The 23,607-nt window shown below is 39.3% G+C and overlaps 1 protein-coding gene across 1 annotated transcript in view; it reads right to left on the bottom strand.

The window, feature by feature from the left end:
• Positions 1 to 23,607, bottom strand: part of LMTK2 (lemur tyrosine kinase 2) — a 38,249-nt gene extending 14,642 nt beyond the window's left edge. The window contains 8 exon segments of the mRNA XM_079320845.1: positions 1,373 to 1,506; positions 6,435 to 6,522; positions 7,233 to 7,351; positions 7,943 to 8,016; positions 9,685 to 9,829; positions 10,620 to 10,744; positions 23,141 to 23,252; positions 23,254 to 23,607. Of these exon segments, the coding sequence (XP_079176971.1) occupies positions 1,373 to 1,506; positions 6,435 to 6,522; positions 7,233 to 7,351; positions 7,943 to 8,016; positions 9,685 to 9,829; positions 10,620 to 10,744; positions 23,141 to 23,252; positions 23,254 to 23,295 (839 nt within the window). The 5' untranslated portion in view covers positions 23,296 to 23,607.

The following is a 23,607-nucleotide window of genomic DNA, read 5'->3' as shown; positions in this document are numbered from 1 at the left end:
CATCTATAACCTTCAAGTATGTCCCAGAGCTTGCCAGATTGTTTTATGCTATTTAAATAAATATCCTGGAAGAAAAAAAAATGTTGGCTGCTTGAATTTACCACTAACAACAAAATCACTGATGCTGGAGCTTTACCACTTACTCTGACAGCATCAGGATAGTGTTGCTAGAAGTAAACATTACAATGAGAATCTTGCAGATCCACAGATTAATTATTTACCAAGTTTATCTGAATTTCACTGAAAATGTACTGTTAAATTTAATATCTACAGAGCCATGCTGCTGCAAGACAAGAAACTGGTCCCTCCATTAGACAGGTACAACTGGTATCACCTTCAGGTCATTTGGAATTGTTACATGGGGTAAGAGAAGAGCTCTGTTCATCAGCCACCAGCTGAGTCCAGGCTTTGGGGTTTTTTTCAGGGTTTTGCTGCTGTTTTAAACCCTGCACCTTTTCAGACTTAGGTTTGAGAGTTCATTTCTCCCTGAACACAAGGTCTCTGCCTTCCCTAAGCAGAAAGATGTGATAAGCTCCAACACAAGTTCCTGACTTGCTGAAAGGGTGATGCAAGTGCTGGTTCTGCAGCAGAGAACAGACTAAGTAACTGTCTTGTGACCCAAGGTTTCATCAGGTAAGCCACATTTGGAGAATAAGTACTCTTTAATATTTTAGTCATTTTAGATGTTAATGACTTCCAGTTCCTTAGCACCTTCACATTTAAAGAAAAAAAAAAAAAAGTATTTTTCTGGGCAATTTGTTTAATGAATAAATTTTCCCTGCCTTTTGCAACTACCACCATTCTTTCAGTATTGGCTATATTAAATTTAATTAAAAATAATAATGTTAATTTAAAATAAATCCAGCATTTCCCCCAATGGGAAGATTCTTCTTCTAGCATGGTTACTTTGAAATCCAACTACCTCCTTTAGTGAAGATTTAAAGGTTACATGAACAACAATTCAGTGAGAGAATACCCCTTTCAGTCAGATTTTCCCTCTAAACTCAGCTTCCTCCTTACTGCATTAGAAAGGGTATTTTTTTTCCCTTTTTAGTAACACAAGTAACATTACCAAAGAGAAGTTCTAAATTTCCACAATCTAATAAAAATTCACAGCAGGTAAGATTCATTCTAATTAAATTTTAACATCCCTCCCTCCACAACAAACAAAATTAATTTGACTTGGCCATGAATTCATCAAACAGCTCCATGTGATCAGCTTCCAGGCAGGTGGAGCTGGAATACACCACTGCACTCAATGAGCACCTTCATCAGCATCACACCTTCCTGCCTCACACTTCCACATGTGGAAACACAGTCTCCAACACCCCTGGATTTGAATAAAAAGCCCCAGATGGATTTCAGAGCCCACCTGTGCACAAAGTTGTGTTTGTGCATCACAGCCAGGCCAGCAGCGATCTCGCACGCCATTCTCTGCAGCAGCATTGTCTGAGACTCTCCTTTCATGTGCTCCTGCTCATTGCTGATGTAAGTTTTCAGGTCACCCTGTAAAAGAAGTTGAAGATATTTATTAGCTTTATATGTTGGTTGAGTATGAAAAATTTATTTTTAATGAAGATCCAAATGACCACATTACTTATTTACTGCATTTATGCACAATAAAATAATGCTCCTCAAGTTTCCAGTCTCCATAAAGGAGCTTAAAGTCATCTAAGGCATATGGTATTGCTCTTAAGGGTTTTTAATCTAATCATTTAGTAATTAACATTCTAGATCAGACTGCCACATAAAACCTGTCATGTATTAATAACTTCCATTAAAAAACCAGTTTGATGAGCCTCTGCTTTTAAATAAGATGAGTTTTCAAGAGCTCTAAATCAGCAAAGCTGTCTGTCTGGAATTTGTAAGGAGCTGGAAGGGAGAGCTAGAAAAGAGTTTCAGACATTGCCAGATCACCAGAGCTTTCTATAAAAAAAGAATGGTAATACAGCCCATTCCAGTCAGAGAATTGTGATGATGGAAGCAGTTTTACTGGACCCAGACAATGCTGAGAAATAGACACATAATTAATGAGTCCATAGAAGCACTCAATAAATTACTAAAAAAAGAACAGCTTTGAAATAGAGGAAAATAATTTAATACTGTCCAAACATTCAGGAAAAGGAAGGCTTATGTAGCAAGAGAATCCAAGCAAGGAAAAAGAACAAGTTTCTTATGCCATGTTGTTCATTTTCTTACAGTCTGACTTTTAACTCAGCAATCCTGTACTTTTGTTATTTAAAATACAGACTTTCTGAAAGCAAATTATTTTAAAGACACTTCTGTACTGAGACAGCACAACATATATCACAACTTGTTTCACCAGCTCCTGGGCTCTGTCCATGCCCACTGTCATCCCAAATCCTGGGCCAGAGCAGAGTTCCAAATAAATAGGAAAGGAACAGTGTTTATAAGACAGGCAGGTTCCAAATGGCAGAGCCCAAGGAATGCAAACACCCAGCTGAGCTGACTGTAGGTGGCAGCAAGAGCCTGAACAAAGTCAAACTCTAAAACTGTCATTCATTCAAACAGCAACTGCTTGCTTAGGGCTTGTCCCAGGTGGATTAAGTTCCTAGGATGCCTGAAATGCACACAGGAATTACTTTATAATTTTAAAATGCATTAGTAACAGCAGTGCTGTGTGACATCCCTTATTTAGTAAATTATTCATGTAGGCACATATTTTTGTGGGAAAACCAACTTTTATTAAACCCACACCTTGAAACATACTGGTTCCATGTTTCCATTCTGGTCTAATTAAAGCTGCAATCAAAGTTAAAAATATAAAATAGGGATTTTTGGTATTGCATTAAAAGGACATGGCTTGCACCAAACTGGGGTGAAAATGCTCACATTAATGTAATGAAAACAGTTTTTCACAAAAGGACATGAACAGAATTGCAGGTTGCCCAGAAAGAACAGGCAGTTTCTATCTGTGGATATTTTCAGGATTCAGCTGGACAAAGTCCTGAGAAATGCAGTCTGACCTGAGGACAATACTGTTTGAGCAGGAGGCTGGAGACCTCCTGAGCTCCTTGCTAGCCTGAATTATCCTATGATGCTTCCCTGCCTAAAAGCAGACAGCAGCAACACAGCAACATTATCCCTGCACTATTTTGAGAGCCACAAAATGGCCCTTTATTGACAGACTTTTTAACACAGTAAATATCAAAGGTTATATATATCTGAATAAATGCAGTTCTGCAAAATTCACTGCAGAGACATCTAAATATAAAAAGCTCAATCATGCTTGAGGAAGGCTCTATTTCTCTCCAACCTCCTCTGCCACTCTGCCTTTTCCCTCCTCTCATGGGATTCCATGAAGAACTAAATTTTGCCTTTCTTCCCATCCTTCTCACTTCAGCCATTTTAGTAAGTTTTAACATCTCTTTTCTCTGTACCAGCCAGAAGCTGGGGGCACAGTACTCCTCAGCAGCTTTTTGTTTGTGCAAATTCCATACTGGGTTCATCTGAACATCTAAATGGCTGCCATGACTTTCTAACCAGAATACACTGATGGTTTTAAAACTGATGATGGTTTTAAAAATGTGAAGCAGTTATCAAATTATGTCTACTGAACACATTCTAACAAGTTGTCATAAAGTGTCACATTCCCCCTTTATTATTAAACCACACACCACTGATAAATCTGCTCTTTGGCTCATATCCATATTGACCATAATCATTAAATAGATTCACTGAACTCTTTGATGAAGAAGTTTTCACTGCAAAGATTCTTTTTTGATGAGAACATGCTTTCAAGTGGCAGTAATTAAAAAAAGAACCAATCACTGCAAGCAGACACCTTCCCCTAACAGCAACATCCTTAAAGTAAGCTACAGGCAAATACTGCATCCTGCTGATCTCATCTGCCCAGGGAATTGCAAGACTTGAAGAATTTCTCTAAGAATTTGATAGGCAAATCAGCCTCACAATATACATGCAATTTCCACATTTGAATAACTTTCCTTTTACTCATAAATTATGTCAATCCATTAGAGGATTTGCTGTGCTGACAAAATGCTGGCCATGCACAGAGCTGAGTAATATATTAAAGTTAATAAGACAGCTACCACTATTTTTAACTTGGCATCATTCTACAATGTTTAACAGTGAACAGTTAACTATTCATAGCAAACTGCACCAACATACAAATCAACTAATACAGGGAAAGGGGCTGTGAGACCTTTTAGAGCATTTCTTGTTATATTTACTATTTTATAAATAATTTTAACACAAGCAAAGCATAGAATTTAATGCCTTTAATCACTAATGTCTAACTGATGACTTCTTTCCCAGCTCTGCAAAGCAAGGGATACAAAGCAACTTAGATTACATTGTAAAATAGACTAAATGTTAACCAAAGCAGTTCTTGCAGAGCCTACCAGCAACCTTGTGTAACAGAAATGTATCAGGAGTTTCTGTAGCCAAAAAAACAAGTCAGCCAGCCTGCCTGACATTCAGCATTGCCACCCTGACAGCTCTGGTTTCTCTGCACCAGTTTCCAGTGCCTCTGATCAAGACCTTTCAATGCCAAGGAGCCTGGGAACTGATAATCCAACAGGGCTGCCTGAGCAGCCAAGACAAGGTCAACTGGCCCTAAAAAGGCTACAAACCCAAGCAAGAGAAGTAGCAAAAGGAGGACACACTGTGATAGGCTGTGAGTTTAAAGGAGTCTGAATAAAACAACCTCTGTACCCTCCAGACTGTGCTGGTCAGCAGAACAGCCACATTTTTTGTTACTTAGTATGCCACATTTGCTAAACAAGGTCAACACAGCCACATGAGCCTCAAAAGAACTTGTCACCTGTAGATATTAAAACCTCCTATCCAACACAGCTCATCTTTTTTGCCATGTTTATTCAGAACTATTGAATTCTTAAACACAAAAGTACAAAGGATTAAAATAAGTTTACTTTGCTGGACATACATAGAGCCACCATAACATAAGGGAAAGAGCTTTAGCTAAAAATTAAACCACTGACAGCTGACCAGGACCTTGTTTCTCATCCTTCCCATTTGAACAAATTGTCACCACAGACACTGGAACCTTTAGCCAACCACTCAAATTCCAGCTGCCCTTGTGCTTTTTCTGCTGAAGAATCACACCCTGTGTTTTGGAAGCACCTCTGTGCACCCCAATTCACCCAATTTCAGGGGAAAAAAGTGCAAGAGGAGCTTTGATATAGATAATTAGAAGTCTAAAAAAATCCAAATAACTGCCATTCCAACTGCAGTGACAAAAATCTTCTGACACTCCCTTAAAAACCTTTTTGCTAAAAAAACCTATTTAGCCATATCTTCTATTTCATCATGCTTCCTTCAAATTCCTTCCTTCCTGTTCCTTCTCTGCATTTACTCCAACATTGCCACCTCCCACTCCAGCCTTGGAACACAAAAATTAATGATGTACACAGATACTGAGCTGCTCACTTGGCCCAGTCTCTGCATCAAACTGCAAAGGGAACATTATCCTGCCTGCCCAGCCCCTGAGTATTTGTGTGCAAAATGACAAAAATACCATCATGTCCAGGAGATACTCAGCTCTACCAAGTAAGAGCTCTTTAAGTGAGTTAGACTTTAATACATTATGTTTAACTGTCTGTAATATATAGTTTTCTAAAACCAAGTTTTAGTTCACTTGGAATAGAATAATGAGCACAGACATTTATTTTCCATTCCAAAGAAATTGCCTAACTACACTCAAATTTGTAAAACTACCACTTTAACTGTCAAGCTTACTGCCCCCAGTTAAAGTGAAAATCTATTCTATCCCCTTAAGTAAAATCCTTTCCAGATTACTCTGCAGGATCATGACAACTTCTGGCATAAATAATCAGGCATCAAACAAGGATATTATTTTTTCCTGTATACCTAAAGTAGGGCAATCTTTAAAAGCTATTTCATCTTCAAATTTAAAGTTGGATTACATCACATAACTATTTGAAAACATGGCAGCAATTAAATCTGATTTGGATATATATCTGATAGGCTCTATGAAATCCAACTCTCTTTCCAGAAACCTCTATAAGAAACTACAATTTGAACAGCAAGTTTAAAAACCAGTAAGTAGTATTCTATTTCTACATTGAAAAACTATGAAAAACCTTCTGTTAACCTTAGGCACAGAGTTTATAATTGTTAACAAACCCAGAACATTTCACTTTGATCAGTCACTTAAAAAGTTCAAGCATTTCTTCCATTTGGAAAAGAAGGATTTTATCAGCAATTCTGCCTCATTAATTTACCACAGCTAATACAATTGAGCAAAAGAGCAGCATGGAAAAATATAGTTATTTAAGGTCACAGATTAATTGATATTTCTCCAAAAACTCAAGTTCATGCTAATTAATTTAAATTGCCTGAAGCAACTAGAAGCAGATTTTTGCACCTGAGTTTAAAAGAAAATTCTGCAGTAGCAAAACTGCACTTACCAAGTCACAGAACTCAAAAACTAGGAGATAAGGAATGGCTTCCACACATTGCCCAATACACTGGAGAACATTTGGATGCTGAAGAATGCTGGAGTGAAAAAATACAGTTAAAGCCAGGAAGATCACAGCAGAATGCAACACAATGAAACCCCTACCAGAAGTTTCAACACATAATATTGGAGGGGGGTGGCAGGAACAGAAGGTGCAAGTACCATAAGCCACGGATTCCATTTGTACCTTTGTAACTACTTTGTAACTACTGCTGAAATTTATCACTGACAGCAGCCAAAACAGAGGATTTAAAACCCACAAAAGCCAGGATTGCCACATGAGAGTCACACCCATCCTCCCACCACCCTTATACCAAAAATAAAAGCATGCAACTCATGAACTACATCAAGGTACAGAGCTGGCTAAAACATAAACCCTTTTTTAGCTGGGTTAGTTCCCAGCCAGATCAGTTACTTTTCCTAAATTGCTCCAAAACCACTTCTGCCAATGCAGCAGAAGGTACAAAATTTCTTCTGGCAACTGCCAATAACATAAGGCTAAATTCAAATATAGCCAGCACATCAAAAAGCACCAAGAAGAGAAAGCTCTTCACTGACCAATCTTTTACAGCACATCCATGCAAGGCACAGCACACTATGTGAACACAACTTTTGCTCACTTTGGGTTGAGTGCACATCACATTTTAAAAGACAAACAAGTTATATGGGATGGCAAGTAGAGACAATAACACTGAACAAACAGCCATAATTTATCTGCAGCAGAACAAAGCTGTGAAATATTACTTACTAATATGGTTCTCCATTTCTTAAGAATTGTTCTTGCTCCTTGGGACCTGCACTTGCCTTTAACTCCTTCACTATTACTCTTGCTACACTAGTGCCTGTGTAGATCTCCCCAAGGAGAACCTGGAAGAGAGATGGTGCCTTTAATCAGAGGGGGAAAAAAACATTTGTAGTCTTCCTGCAAAGAAAAACAAGAACTAAAAACATGCTGCAGGAAAAATGTTCTGGCTTTTTTACAAACACAAACAGAACTTTGATAATTAAATACACATACTTAACTCTTGAAACTGATCTACACATCAGCTTCCAGACAACATGTTTCCTAGTGAAGATCACTTATTTACTTAATTTAAAAAAAAAAAAGAATCAGTAAAAACAGGAGTGTATTAAATCAAATCCATTGAAGTGAAATGTCTCAGTCTCTAGTAAGAATCTACAGGTAAATTTTAAAAGCACATATCAGTGCTGTGATTACAGCTAAAAAATGCATGCAAGGAAATATCTAATTTTAATTTAAATGTTTCTATGTGGGTTTTTTTTGTTTGGTTGGTTGGGGTTTTTTTGTTTGGTTTTTTTTGTTGTTGTTTTTGGGTTTTTTGTTTGTTTTGTTTTTTGGGTGTTGGGTTCTTTTAGTACCATTTTAAAGTAAATACAGAGGCCTAGCCAGCTGGGAATAAGCCTCAATCTGTGCCATATGAAGAGAGAACTCCTCACCTTTCCAAACCAGCCATTTCCAATTTCCTGGATGTAGTTTAGACTCTGACGTGCAACTTGAGACTTTGATCCATCTGTCACACAAGGAAACAAAGGTGACACATATCAAACCACTCAGATGGCCAAAGTTAGCACTGCTGAGGAAATAATGCAAGCTTCTACAAGACTTATCCCCAGCTGGGTGCACACATTCAGCACCAAACCCTGCCCAGATGTACACAAAGTAGGAAGGTAATGTTGTGATAACAGCACTCAAGTGAAACTTTAGTAAACTCCACCAGAACACACCCCCAACAAAACCACAGCAACTGTTCTGGTGAAATGTGAACTTACAGGTTTTTAACATACTCACAGAAAGCAAAGAGGCTAAGTTCTGCTTCCAATACAAAAGTGTATTACAGCCTGTAGCTGTGTAGAGAAAATAACCTAACTACAAAAGTCTCCTATGTAAATAAAATAAAAAAACCCAAGACAAAACTCATTGTACATCTTAACATTTACAGTTATGTAGAGTTACCATTTTAAGAGAGAAGGTTTTGCTGCTTTATTCTTCAGCCCAATTGCCCTACTTGTAACTACCATCTGGAAGGAGGACATTTTTCAACTAAAAATACTTCACATAAGAGCCCAGAGAGGAGGACAGAAAAGAAAACCCAGATCTTGGCAGAGGATGGGCAGTAACAATGGCAGACCTCATTCACCCCAGAAGAGATTCAGCAGTGTTGATCCCTCTGCTGCCCAACTGGTTAGGAACACTAATTGATATAAACAAAGCCTTTTCTTGTCTGAGAATTCTAGCCCACAATTTATTTCCATAAACTACATTCAGAGCAGTATTCTTGTACTGGAAGAGCCAGAGCTGTATAATTCACTGTCAGTGTGCTCCTAAGCATGGTGAAGGCCACAGCAGTGCAACCACATTTTAGCCAAGTACTCAGGCACATTGCCTTACTTCTGGTAAAACACTTCATTTTAACCATTATGGCTAAACAGAAGAGCTGACATAAAACTTTTTTCACTCATAATTTTTCCCAGCTCTTTAAAATATTGAGTCATTTGTACAACTGTGTCATTTGTATTAAAGTCACACTGACAGTTTCTTGAAATTTCTACAGGGATTTTACTAAAAACTTCTCTGAACATCTAATGATCAAGCAAAACAAGTAGTATGGAAAATTCTGTGAAATAGCACAATATGAGACTAATTACTTTAGGCTAAACTCTGCTTATAATATGATAAGACACTTAAGTTTCTTTTTACAAAAGAATACATTCCAAACCCCTCCACACAGGGAGATGAAACCTAAATGCTCATTTACTACACAAATAGCCTACAGTGCCATCAAGAAAGTGATGCAGCTGAGCAGTAGCACTGCTGTCAAGTAAAGGATTTACTCTTTCTTCTGAGAGGTGGTGGTTAAAATCCAATGACAACTTAGCCATGAAGAAAACCAGAAAAGGCCAGAAGTCACAGATTCCAGAGTACTTCAAACCCAGACAATGACAGCAATCTAGAGAGGAAGCTTTAAGGCAGTTTTATTCTCTTAAACTCTCTTATCCTGCCACAGGTTAAGATCTTAGAAGTAGTATTTCCCCTTTTATCCTTTACCCTACAAAATACATTGGCTCAGTTTATGGAAATTTGTAAGAATTTATTTATTAAAGTCAAACAATCAGCCACACTCCATTTTAGACACTGAAAATGCCTACTTTTGTTTTTGCACTGAAAACCAGTATTTTACCTGTACGAGATGGAAACTGGGAGGGAGTTGGCAAAGCAATATTGGGAACTGAAAGAGTAAACACTTCTGCTGGAGACTGAACAGATGGAGTATCTTCTGCTGGAGGTGTAAAATCTATTTCATCATCAAAGTTATCTTCAAATTCCTAAACAAAAGAAGTCTTAGTAAACAAGCTGATCCTTGCCTTTAAATAAGCACTAATGCATTTCTTTCAGTTTGAATGAGCACTGCTAAGGAAGCTTAGTTTTCTTCCAAGGATAGTGACAGACATTCATGTTCCATTCCTTATTTTCCATTAATTGCTCTCTTAAAGAGATCAAAGCACTGCTCTCCATAATCAAGGGGTTTTTGTTAAGTTGGGTTTTTGTGGGTATGGTGGTTTGGGCTTTGTTGGTGTTGTTGGTTTTTTTGCTTTGTTATGTTTTTAATTTAAATGCAGCCCTGGCTTTGAATGAATTATCATGAACTGCTGAGGCCAAGTATTGCCCATGTAAAAATGAGAGCAAATCTCAGTTTTAGGAACACTGATTACAAATGTTCCAGAAGTAACAATTCTATGGTGACAATTTCTCAACTGTTTTGCTACATTTGCATCTTCAGTATTCTTATTTGACAGGAGTGTCCTAAACAAAAGAAAACACAGAAAACCAACAAAAAGGTTCTTTACAGCAGAATTGTCTCAAAGGTGCAACTTTTACTACTGGTCCTGATAGCTAGTTATTATTTTGAAAAGGCATTAAAGATCCTTACTGCAGCAGGGAGCAATTAGTTAAAATAAACAGCTGTATCAGTACTCCACAGTAGGAATATACTCACTGGCTGATTCAGAAGAGAGGATGTACAGTGACAATGCAGAGTAGTAGCACAATTAATTAGAAGTTCTGGATGCAGCTGAGAACATCACTTGTACACACATTGATAACTTCAGGTCTTACCTTGAAATCTATCTCAGGGTCTTTACAGCAGGAGACACAGTTTGCCAGCAGAATGATCAGGACTACCAGAGTGCACAGAGACAGAATCACAAAAGATGAGGGAACTTCAGCTGCAGCTCCTTCTCCTAGAAATAAACATGGATGCAGCATTATATAAATACATTTAGCACCCTGAGAAGTTCCTTCAAAACATATTATCCACCTGCATTTGTTTTAAAATGGGAGTCTGAACATTTAATCTCATGGATGTGATCAAACCTAAGAAGATTGAACAGAAAGGACAAACTGGCAAAATAGATCTGTGCCTCATCACCTGCCTGCACCATTCTGGACTGACTTGATTCCAGCCAAGAGGCCTCAGCCAATGTGATTTAGTGAAGTTTATGATGAACAGTGATAACACCAAGCCTTGGGATTCTGTTCCCAGTCAATAAATGTATACAAGTATCCAAACACAGAGTAGAAATTTGCTCTTTTGGAAGACATTTCCCATTAGCTAAAACACCTGACCTACAAGAACAGGCAGCTAGAAGAAATCCTCACCTGAACTGCACACAAATGTCAAATATCATTATAGAACAGTACTCTATCAATTAATACATTTGTGACAGGCAGCCAAACACACAAGTTGCTGTCACAGGTGCAGTGGATGTAAATCAGCTCCACACCATTTCTCTTCCTTGTGATTCACTAGGTGATTTGTCTTCATTTCAAGAACTTCAGATTTCTAGTTGTTTTACAAACACTTCCAAACAATTTTCCAAAATTTTATATATAAACATTCCACAGCACATTTCCTGAGATAAAGTCAGGTTATTACCCACAGGATCAAAAGCCTCAAATGGCATTTTAGAAAAACCTTAAGTTATTGCCAGGGGTATTAAACATATTTTCATCCCTGTTTTCATTTTCAGTAGAGAACAAAGGCATGTGGTTCCCTAGGAGACCAGAGCACACATCTCAAGGAGTTGTTTTTGTTGTTGCTGTTTCTTTTCAAACAGAAAAGAAACAAACAGGTATTGCCACAGGGATCAGAGGAGTAGTTGGACCACATCTGATTAAAATATATTTAGCTATTACATCACTACCAGAGTTTAACAATGTCAGGTGATCTGGACTGACTGGATTTTACAAGAGCATTTGAATTATCAATGGGAATGTCTGGCAACAGGACACAGTGTAAATGAAGCCTCAAAAATAAGAAAAGCAGAAGTTCATCACTAGTTAAGGGACACACAAACTTGTCCACCTATCTCTTAAACCATCCAAAAACTGCAAAAATGGAGAGATTTGCAGAAAAAGCTTTTCATCATGTTCCACTGAACACTTACAGAATATTTACTTATTTTAATTACATGTAAAGACTACACTGGCATAATGAGAATCCTGTGTTGAAGTGTGTCAGCACACTTCCAGAGGGTGACATTTTTCTGCAAAATTAGGAATATTATCAATGCAACAAATAAACAAATACAAGTTAGCAAAAATAGAAGGTTTTCAAACGAGTGATTCTGTTTGTAATTTCCACAAGAGCTTTGGCATTCTAACCTCATTAGGGACTGGGAACACTTCACTGCAGATATTGAGCATTGCTCAAACACAGATCAACAACAATGTGAGGCCACTCACCAGCTTTTGCTCATAATTCTGAAGAGAACAAAGTACCCCTGAAGAGGACTCTCAATAGAACAATTTATATTTATTTAAATTAAGTCTTCTACGTAACACAAGGGATATTTTTCCATTTCTAAGCATCAATAAGTAAAAAAGAGAAGAGAACAGCTGACTTGTGTTTACTTCCTCCAGATGTTCAGTAGTCTTACTTAGGAAACTGAAAATTACCTGAACTGCAAATATAAACATACTGTGAAGTCATTAATTAGCTAAATTACTGTAACAAACACACACAGATAATACAGCTGTAGATAAAATATAAGAAATTCCTTTGAACTAACTGAAACCAAATAACAAAAGGTAGCTTTACTAAAAAGTGTCCTGGAAAGAACACAGAAAAGAAAAATATTGTTGCTGTTCATTAAGTTACTGCCTAACCTTTAAAACCTTTTAGAATTCCCTAGAAATGAAATCACGTTAATGAGCAGCAATTAATTGGAGAAAGTAATGATTTATTTTTTTTAAAGCAAAGATCACCTTTGAAAAGGCAGCTAATCATTAATGGTCTGTTCAGATAGAAGTCACCTCCACTTCCAAAAGCACAAGGCAATTTTCACATAGAAAATTATGAGCAGAAGTTTTAATTCAAGAAAAATGCCAATTACCCTGGGCAAGTTTCTGCAACAGTTACAGAACAGCATTCCAGATGACTCACACAAATAAGAGCCACTTACTAAGAACTACAGAATTCATCTCTGTTTGGATAAACTTTGAAATTTCTTACATAATAATTAATAAGTATTATTTTTAATTTGCAGAGTTTTTAAAATATGAATGTAAAATTAAGTATTACATTGTGGCAACCTGGAATTGGACTAAAAATTTAATGTAATTGAAGCTATTTTAATAGCTTGCATGAATACATATTCAGTGACAGAAGTTACTGATTAAGTATTGGAACTGGTCTTTGTGACAAAGTGCTGAAAATCTGCTGCAGTATAACCTTGTTTGCATTTTTCAACTATTTCCATCCAATGATTAATTCACTGGAGCTTAGGAAAATGACTTGGAACTAGAAGATGTTTAATACACTCTTTTGTTTGCAAATTGTAGAAGTATGAAGGAATTACAGTTATTTATTTTATGGTGCTGATTGAAAAAAGCAACCAGCAAGAAATCCATTCTAGCTAATGAAGAGAACCATTTTATAAAGTCATCACACCAGAATTTTCCGAAATTAAAAAACCTATTAAAAATTATTGCAAATTGAATAGTTTTAATATAAACCTGGATAAAATCCAATAAACAGAATTTCATAATTATTGCAGAAATTAAGATTCTTAATACCAGATTCTGGAGAAGCTATTAGATTCACTCAGCAGATCAGCTTAAAACTCTGCATATTTACTGTAACCCTATGCAGTAACAAGGCATCTTGCTATCTACCCAGAAGCCAGAATCTGTTCTTTAGGAAAGAAACCACCAAACAGATTAAAAAATACTTTAAGATGCCAACAGTAAAAGGCTTCCTGTAAGCTAATACAAACAGTCTAGGCTACTTTGCTTTGGTATATCCAAACTACTTAAGCAGAGGAAGAGGCTGGATTATATCAGTGCTGTATTAAAATAAGCAGGAGATGAAGTGCAGCTGTGTCACTCTGTGTGTTACTGCAAGGTTAACACAACTTAATGCTGTGCAAAGCTCTGTGCCAGCACATCTTCCATCCCAAAATGGCATCTAGATGGTGCTAAATTATCAACACAGAAAATCAGGTATTCTTTCAGAGCATCACAGGATTAAATACATCTATGCTATTTACCCACTTTTTTGAAGTACACGGTATCATAAAAAATTCAAAGCCCTGGCTGAGGCAGATATTTAATTAGCAGCTACTGAAGCAGATTCCTCAGTAGCTCTCAAGATGCCATTTCCTAAGCAAGTTCCTCACTAAAGCCTAAATTTGAGCACAGCACATGTGAAGCCAAAGGCTGTACACAGGCAAGTACACGAACAGGCTCATGAGGAAACAAGGATGATGAACTGCATCAGCATTCCCAGGATCAAGTTCAGACCTGAGAACACACACCTCACTATTTATTACAACGTTTCAAGGGCTGGAAAATGTTATTTTCATACAAAGCATATTTCAAAGCAACTTCTATAAGCCAGGATTCCCTATACCTTCCTAAGTTTCTTTTAAATCTCCTTTCTTCATAGGACAGTTCTCCAACCACTAAATGCAACACCTAAGCAAACAAGTTATTGTTTCACTACGACTGTTTCCCTTCTCTATCCCATTTCCCAGTCTGCCCACAACACCCTCAAACATCCTGATGTCATCCACCTATGGCATCCTTGGCTATCATTAATTACAAGTAATGAGCATGCCAACTAGCCAAATATTCCATCTATGTTTACTTGTCAAGCAACAGCCTCCACTCAGGAGAACACAGAACCAGGTTTAGTTGCCTGTACATGAGGGATGCTGGGCTTGCCTTTCCTCTACAGATTATGGAAGGCCAGGATGCTTCAACTCTTGACTGTGGTTCAATGTGAGTAATCACATTATTAAGGTTTCCACCTTCAGAAAACTGGGCTAAAACATGCATGATACCACACATTTCTAAGCTGAGGGGAAAAAGAAAAGTAAATTATATTCCAGACATTCCCGAGTGCACTCATAAAAGACGTTCACTACTGTGATAAAGGCATCGTAAGGCACAGATAAATTAAGCATTATTAGGGCACAGTGAACTTCAAGGGAGCATCTGATTTGAAGCTTTCAGCACAGTAGTTGCTATGCAACAAAAGTCCCACTGCATAAGCAAGAGCCCATTTCCTTTCAAGAGCAGCTATATAACTGGCACTAATAGCTATAACTATTTCCAGCACAAATCTAGCATGACAGCAATCACTTAAACTGTCTCTTGGACACACTCAAATTATATGATCATGAACTAAGATGCTACTTTATGACACAATGTCAGAACACTGCAGTCTTTAAAATACTAATGAATGACCAAATCTAATTTTGTTCCCTATACCCAGGGCATCTTTCATAAACTTTGTCAGTTTACTTACACTGCTTTCAACGAATATTAAAGCAACCACATTTAAAATATCACTCTAATTTATAGTAGTTTTGACAAATATGATCTTAAAAGCTATCCCAACTTTCCTAAATAATGCTGTCATTCTTTCTTATGCCAGCAATTAAGTGGGAAAGTGCTATCAACTCCTACCCAGTTCTTCACAAATCATATTCAGATCATTATCTTTCCCTCATAAAAAGTTTCTCCTGCATTTATTTACTCCCTGAAATCTTCAGAGGTTTGCTACTAATAAGCACAAAACCATATAGACAGAACCAGGCCTACAAATTCAGGTGGCCTGCAGGTAACAGGCAGAATACTAAGCCAAACCTCTATTCAAAATTATTTTAGGCACACCTGATTTGTATAACAAGGTAAAGCACAGACACTGCAACTCCTCCATTTCACAACAAAAAACCCCAACCAAATGCAAGCACATTCCATTTGTTACCACATTCCTGTAATCTCAATTTTATTCTGCTCTGCTCCATTTAAGAACTGAGCCAAAAAAAAGCATCATTTTCAAGATGAAGTTTCAGAAGAAATGGGTGCAATACCATTATTTAGTTGCACAATGCTTTATCACAATGGGCTTTAAAATGCAATATTAGAAGGGCATAAAAGTCACCAACCTTCAACTGATACATCCACACAAACAGAAGTTTTGAAGGAGTGTTATTTGCATTTCAGACATTCTTTTGAAAATAAAATGAAGAGAATTTTAGTGTGAGAGACATTCCAAATTCCAATCAGCCCTTTACTTTGAATGGCCATTAGCAGTACAGTACCAGTACTACAGGAAGAAACATTCCCAAAATCTCAGAGATTTTCATTGATTTGTCCTCAACACAATGGCAGCACTTTAGTGAAACTGAAAATGGCTCCAAATGCCCAAAGTATCACAAGCAGAGACTGGAAATGTTCCTTCATGGAGCAAATCCCTAAGAACCCACACACAGCACTGCTTAAGGAACTTTTATGTTTCTCAGTTTACACCTGAACTTTTTAGCATTCAGATTTTTAGTACTTAAAGACACTCAACTAAAGCACAAATGTTTAAAGCTACAATTATCCAAGTTACTTGTGCACAATTGTACTTGATCTTTCTGAAAACAAGTAGCAGTAACTAACAACTTGTCAATAAAATAATTTCCTGGCTAAATCTGAATTTTGCCACATGCCCTAAATCAGTCTGGCATTTGGAAAGACACAAGTAAAATGACAAGATTTTTCAGTAGTAGTGTGGGGGAAAAAGTCAAATACAAGTCTGTTCCCATATTCTTCCAGACAGAAATTGAGACATTTCATCCCTCTACTTGACTTGTCCATGACAATCCCTGCCTTACCCTAGAACCTCATTAGGTCCCTCTTGGGGCAGGTGGGTGGGATAAAAGGCCAAGGCACATGTAGAGACAATTCTTCCAAAAAGCCAACAGCTTTCCTTATTTACAACAATTAACCATGAGAAGTAAGGGTAACAAAGACAGCAACATGACCATTTCATACAGAATTGAAACAATTAAAAACCCCTTGGACACTTCTCCACCCTATCTTGAGTTCTGGATATATTTCTACAGTTGCACAGTTAAATGTGTGTTTTGTGGACACATGACCTTGAAATATCACCATCCTATGCAATAAGTTACAATATTTTCAAGAAGAAATCTTAGAGACTTCATATCACAACTGGATGTGTAATTCTACATCAACAATTTTTGACAAATTATCTCTGTCCTCCCATTTGTCCTTAAAAAGAACAGGAGTCTATCCTGCAGTATACAAGCCAACATTTTTTCAAACTACTGTATCCCATGTTCCCCCTAAATGCTTTTACAACCTGCTTGAAATGAGTTGCTACATGTGCTTAAATCCCCTTTGTGTGTTAGGGTAGCACAGGTTGTGTATCCTAAGGCAAGAATATCCAGGGCAATGCTGGACTTTCCCAGAGCATCTCAGCTCAACACTGCTCTGATCCTCTGCTTTCTGAGCACTTGTCCTGGCCTGAATATTGGCTGAAGAGTTAGCAACAGCAAAATTCTGAGCTGGGATTAGTTTTACATTACTGACCTTATTCTATTATCCTACAAGTCTTCCCAGTAATGTCAGAGAATTACTCACACAACAGCATACTGCTCAATTTTAATAAGGACTAAATATAGGCTGGTACTTCAAGTGTTTACAGAGTGAGATCTGTTTGAAGTTTCAGTGCTAGAATCTCATGTTTGCACAAAGACATCTTAAGACAAGGTAAAAAATATCCATGTTAAATAATTATGTGCCTTATGCCTTCATGGCAGTGTTTCTGGAAAATCTGGGTAACATTATCTTGAAAATGTATCACTGACTCTTAATTGCATGTGTGTGCATACATGTACATACACTCAAAATTCTGCTGAGCATACTTTATTCTGTACTGCTACATGTTGGTTTTGACAGTTAATTCCTGCTCAAGTACTTTTTTTTTTTTCATCTGCTATACCATTTCTCCAACAGTGAGACACAGGAGTTGCAGTTTGGTTTTTTTGTTTGTTTGTTTGTTTGTTTTTTTAAAGACAGGATCAACCACAATAATTCAAAGTAGCATGAGATGATCACATATCATGGTATCTCCAACCACCAGAAAAGCATTATCTGCAGTATGGAAACCAAAACAACAGTATCTCTTTCTCCTACCATTTGATAGCAACACAAGCCATTAAGATACAATGCCTTCAAAGAAACTAATTTCAGCTCACAGGAAAGAAATCCATAAATGTAACTTGCATGTGATGCTTTTTCTACAATCTTGACTTTATAGTAGATGCCTTTCAATCTCCAATGTACAGCTTGGTTAAGAAAAGCAGGTAAAGAAAAGAAGCAGCAGCATTTTGTAAACAGAGCTTATTAGATCTATTTCTCATCCCTATTCATAGCTAAAGGATCCCTGGGAAGGACAGGCCATCGAGTCAGTGACTGCTTTTGGAGAACTGGATCTGGTCTACAGGTTGAAAGCTTAAGTCAGCACTAAAAAAAAAAAAAATCTACTGTTACTATTTTCTACACATCTTTCATACCAAAGAATCTCAGGGTGCAATGCTAGTCCCAAAAGAGTCATGTCACTGTTAAATCACTACAGTGATGTTTTCTTACCAGGAAGGAAACTCTTGTAAGTGCAGCAGTGTTGGACAAGGTGCTACTTTGTACAGCACCTACTGAAAATCAGCAGAAGACAATTCACTGACAATGTGCTTCCCACCACTACCTTGCCTAAGCTATATATGGCACAACACTTTGCTGCAGACACTGCCTAAAGCACACATGCAGACAGGAAGGGCTATCCTGACACATTTTGTACATTTCTGCTTAGAAAAGTTGACAAAATATTTTTAGTATCTAGACATTGCTCAAGACCTTTCATAACAGCAGTACAATAAAAACAAAGAGATCACACAGGACAACAAAAGCACTGAAGCTTTTGAAAACTGTATCAAGCTCCAGACACTAAAAGCCCAGACCAAACAGAAAAGGCAGACCCAAAATAAAACCCAAGGAACACTCCAGTACTCCATGTGCTGTCCTTCTGCTGCAGAACTGCAGTGTTAGTACTGAAACAGAACTGTGATTTCTGCAGCTCTGGCATTACACTGCCTGAGGTCCCTTCATCCCACACAGATAAACCATGTGTGAATAGTGACTGAAACCAGACTACAGCAAGTATCCAGAAAATTACTCCCAATCATATTTACCTATCCAGAATGTTGGATCTCACAAAATTGGGGTTTTGGGGTTGTTTGTTTGTTTTTTTTTTTTACAGGGCACAATGCCCTGTAAACCAATGCCCAGTGCTGTGACAACAAGCCTTATAACAGCCTCTGATTAGTGCTATCTTAATATACTGCAATGATACCTGAGGAAGGAATTATTAAATACACACAAGCATTCAAGACATGAGAAATTGCTTCACAAAGTGACCTCATCCTATGAGGACTCCTTTAGTTGTAGCAAAGTCCAGACACTTTACAGCCACAGGCAGAGAAAGCAAACCAAGCCTGTGAACAAAGCTTTGCATGGAACATCCCTGCAGGCAAAGTCAGGGTTGGATTCTTACCTCAGAGTCAAAATCATAGATAGAAACAGAATATAAAAGACAAATTTCCAGCTCTAGTTCTATGATTATTAAGTACCTGGGACAGAAGCTAGAAAAATAAATACAGGGAGAAGTACACAAGTTCAGTGCTTGAAAGCAGAGGAAGAGTAGATCACTACCATGAAAGGCACATACAATTAAAATTCCCACTGCAAAAGCAAGAGATTTTTTTTTTAACTTCCAGTGATCTGAGTTGCTAACTTGCATACACTTAGAAAATGGCTTTTCTTATGTGCAAGAGTCACAGACATTTTACAGTGCACCAAACCACAGGCCACAACTGCAATTTGGCCCCAGTCTGACAGAAGTCCAAGTAAAACATCAAGCCAAAGCAATCCAAAAGCAACAATTTTCCCAGGAGTATTTATGTATTACAGAGCTCATCTTGACACAAAAAAAAAAAAAAAAAAAAAAAAGTGACCTAATCTCAAAGTTTTAACCTGCCATCTGAAGCCAGCTGACTGAATATTTAGATACTTCAGATTCATACAGCTGCATGCTTATTGAGACACTCCACATGAACATCTCTGGATAGATAATACATACCAGCTTCTAATCATCTCTTCCTGGATCCTACATGACCAAGACCTTCAGCAGGGACTCCATGCCCCTGACACCCAACTGGGCCACCCAGTTGCAAGGCCAAGGTTCTCAAAATGCAATGATGCAGGCACCAAGTCCAGCTGCCTGACTTCAACTGATCAGACTGTGCACTCATCACAATTCTGACATTGAACACACCTGCTAAAAATGCTACCACCTGTTCAAGTTTTACAGGATAATAAAAGTATTTTTGAGTCTCTCTCCCTTTGTATTTGCAAATACTTCATAGAGCACAGAGATGATGAAAACACTGACATTACACACACTTGATTCAGATGCTCAGTGGAATTAAGGTCAAGTATGGAAATCCAAGAACTGAGAGCCTGGATGTACATGTAAAGCTTTAGCACAGTAAAGCAGCCATGGCAGTTTGTGATGCACTGTTTGAATGCTAAACACTGCTGCAGAAAATGCCCAAATGTCCTTCCTTCAGCCACACAGCTGGCAGTGGGAGTCACAACAGGCTGATGTACTTGGGAAAAATCACCAATTCTCTGAAGGCTCAAGACAACTTCAACACTTCAGTCTAGAAACTCCTTTCCAGCATAACTGCCCCAGCTCTCAACGCCAGTATAAAGTCAAAACCTAAATTCAGAACTACTACAGTACATATCAGTATCCTTCTTTTCCACTTGCAGAATAAATTAAATCTAAGTTGGTTGAAGTATTTTTAGGCAGTAGCATCTTCAACAGATTATTTTTCATATTTCCCATAATAATTGCTATGAACCTTAGCAGGGAAACAGTTCCATTTCCTTTATTGCCTCTCCTTATTGTTGGATAAAAACCATATTAAATTAGTTTAGAACTACAACATTAAAAATGCAAGACAAATATAGAACACCTCATCAGTGCATACCTTCATTTGCCAGCACTCTGAAGCCACACTTGAAAAGAGCAGCATCATTCCTTCCAATCAGGGCCCTGAGAACCTGACAGCTCCCCAGCCATTCAGCCTGGCAAACTTCCACAAAGTGGAGCATTTTTGCACAACAAATCCAATCTAGTCTTGCTAGAACCTGCCCATTACCACTTGCAGCATTTCAGCTTCCTCCCCAAAGGAGAAGTTAATTTATTATAGGTATACTCCATGAAATAGTCTATAAAATTCCTTACAATAACTACCGGTGCTTTCCTCCTTTTTTGTGGATCCCATCTTTCTTATTACAAGCAACACAGATAAAAATGTTTCTCCATTGTCAAGGTAGCAACCATTCTTGCTAGGTGAAGAACTGTGGGATTCTAAAGTAATTTTGAAATCAGTTACTGATCACTCTGTGAAAAGCCCATTAAATTCTTCTCAAGGTTTCAAGCCATATCAACTGCAAAAATTGTTAAGATCCAGAATGGAGCCCACCACCACCTGCCAGCCCCACCAGAGGAAATCAAAGCAACCTGTCATGGGACACAAGAGGGACATTTACAATATGGCTGAGGTTTTTTTTAAATACAACCCATGACTCTTAACCCTGCAAAATAACATCAGAGGTTTGTTTTCAGACAGGTTATAAAACCTGCCTAGAATGACAGAGAAGGTTCAAGCTGAACCAGTCTCATTGTCATCCACTGGGAAGATACTCAAAGGAAGAGGAAAAAACAAAAACAAAGCCTTTGTAGCTCCCCCTGGTTCCTGCTTCTCATACAGGGGATGATGCAGGACACGTTGCAGCCTAAGAACCTGCTGCACTCAAACCCACCAGGCACATGTTATTTCAGTCAGGAGGAAGTCCTCCTGGCAAAAAAGATGCCAGTGAAACTGAAAAAGGTTCCTAATGAGGCCCTAAAGTTTCAATATTAAATATCCATCAATAAAGTAATCCAAATGCATTGTCTCTTATATGGGCAAAGATACAGGAGAAAGCAGCAACTTCATTGCCTGGAGCTCACTGGGTTTCCCATGGGAGCAGCTGGACAGTTGGCTAAACTTGAGATAACATCCCATGTACACATACTTTGGCTAAATATAATGAAAACCTACGTATAAAATTACAATATCTCATCCATATTGTATGAACCCAATATCACAACATCATAAATATTTCTCTTAGCAGTACTGCAGCTGGCACACTGATTCAGTCTCTTAAAAATACAGAATTTCAGAAGTTTATAGGAAAAGCAGGCTGACGGAGGGAGTGACTTATGAACAATTCCTAAATGTTCTAGGAAGGAAAAATTGGGAAAGAGACACAGGTCCGAAAATAAAGGAAGTATGGGTTCCACTCCCAGTTTTGATACTTCGTGTGAAGAGCAGCAATTACCTCATCTTTGTGCTCCGTATCTTTCCCTCCCCACTGCTCCTGCTCCTCCCTCAACATCTCGTCTACTTAAGCTGTACAACTCCTCAAGGCTAGAAAGGAATCTCAGCACACATTCCAACCACCCAACCCTAACAAAATTCAACCTCAACACAATGTTGTGTTTGCAAGTCCCAATGAAACGGCAACAATACAAATGAATCAAAGGCATAGTTGTACCCGTGAGTCCTAATAAACCTCTGATCAGTCACTCCCATGACTGCGAGGACATATTGTCTAGTTAGTGCTTGTAAGACAAACAGGAAAATAAGCAGGGTTATCGAAGGACCTTAGCGTTACCTAACATAGGAGAAAAATAAATGTGAACTACATGACTATTTAGAGAGCCCGGCCCGGGGGGGCGCGGGGGGAGAATCCGACTAATCTGGCCGGAAAACAGGGGAGCGCCGTCTGCCCCGAAGAGCCTCCACCCAGGAACGGGAGTCCCGGTGATTCACGGGCAAAACCAGAAAAATAAAAATGCCGCCGAGCTCTGTACAGGCGAAAAGAGCAGCGCTATAGGACGAAGGTCTGCGGTAAGCACACGGACAGAAGGAGCCCGTGGGTCAGTGCCAGGGGTGCGAGCGATCCGCAGCGGGATATCGCTGATGGCACCGGCGGAGCCGTGACCTACAGCCGGGGAGCCCCAGCCGCCCGCCGTGCCCTTCCCGACGCTTCGGCGGAGCGCTGCCCGCAGCACGGGGGAGGGACGGGGCTCGGAAACCCGCAGTGCCGCCGCTGGCGGGCCCCGCCGCGGAGCCGCACCCCCAGCGCCGCTTCCCCGCGCTCACCTGCACCTGCTGGCGGCAGCGGAGCCGCCTCGCCGCTCCCCGCCAGCGGCCACAGCACAAGTACGAGCCCGAGCAGGTGTCGCGGGCCGAGGAGCGGCGGGCCGCCGCCCCCCCCGCCGCCCGGCGCTCCCGCCGAGCCCCCCGCGCTGCCGCATGCCGTCCGCTCCCGGACCGAGGCCCGGCGCCGAACGAGGGGCTCGAGGTTCTCAGCGACTCCGGGGAGCCCCCGCGGCAGCCGCCGCCCTCCGGCTCCGCGGCATCGGCGCCGCCGCCGCTCCTCTCACAGAGCCCCACCGGCCCCCGCCGCCGCCATCTTCCGGGCTACCTGACCGCGACGGGGCGGGGCGCGCCGCTGATTGACAGCCCGGTGCGCCAATCAAACCTCGCCCCGCGCTCAGGAGGCGGCCCCACTGGTTGGGATGGAGCTAATCCGTGATTGACAGCTGCGTCAGCCAATCGCGCCGCAG

The sequence above is a fragment of the Erithacus rubecula genome, assembly GCF_903797595.1.
Source record: "Erithacus rubecula genome assembly, chromosome: 17".
NCBI classification, from domain to species: Eukaryota; Metazoa; Chordata; class Aves; order Passeriformes; family Muscicapidae; genus Erithacus; species Erithacus rubecula.
The sequence above is the reverse complement of the archived record's forward strand: the minus strand, read 5'-3'. Positions and strand labels throughout refer to the sequence as shown.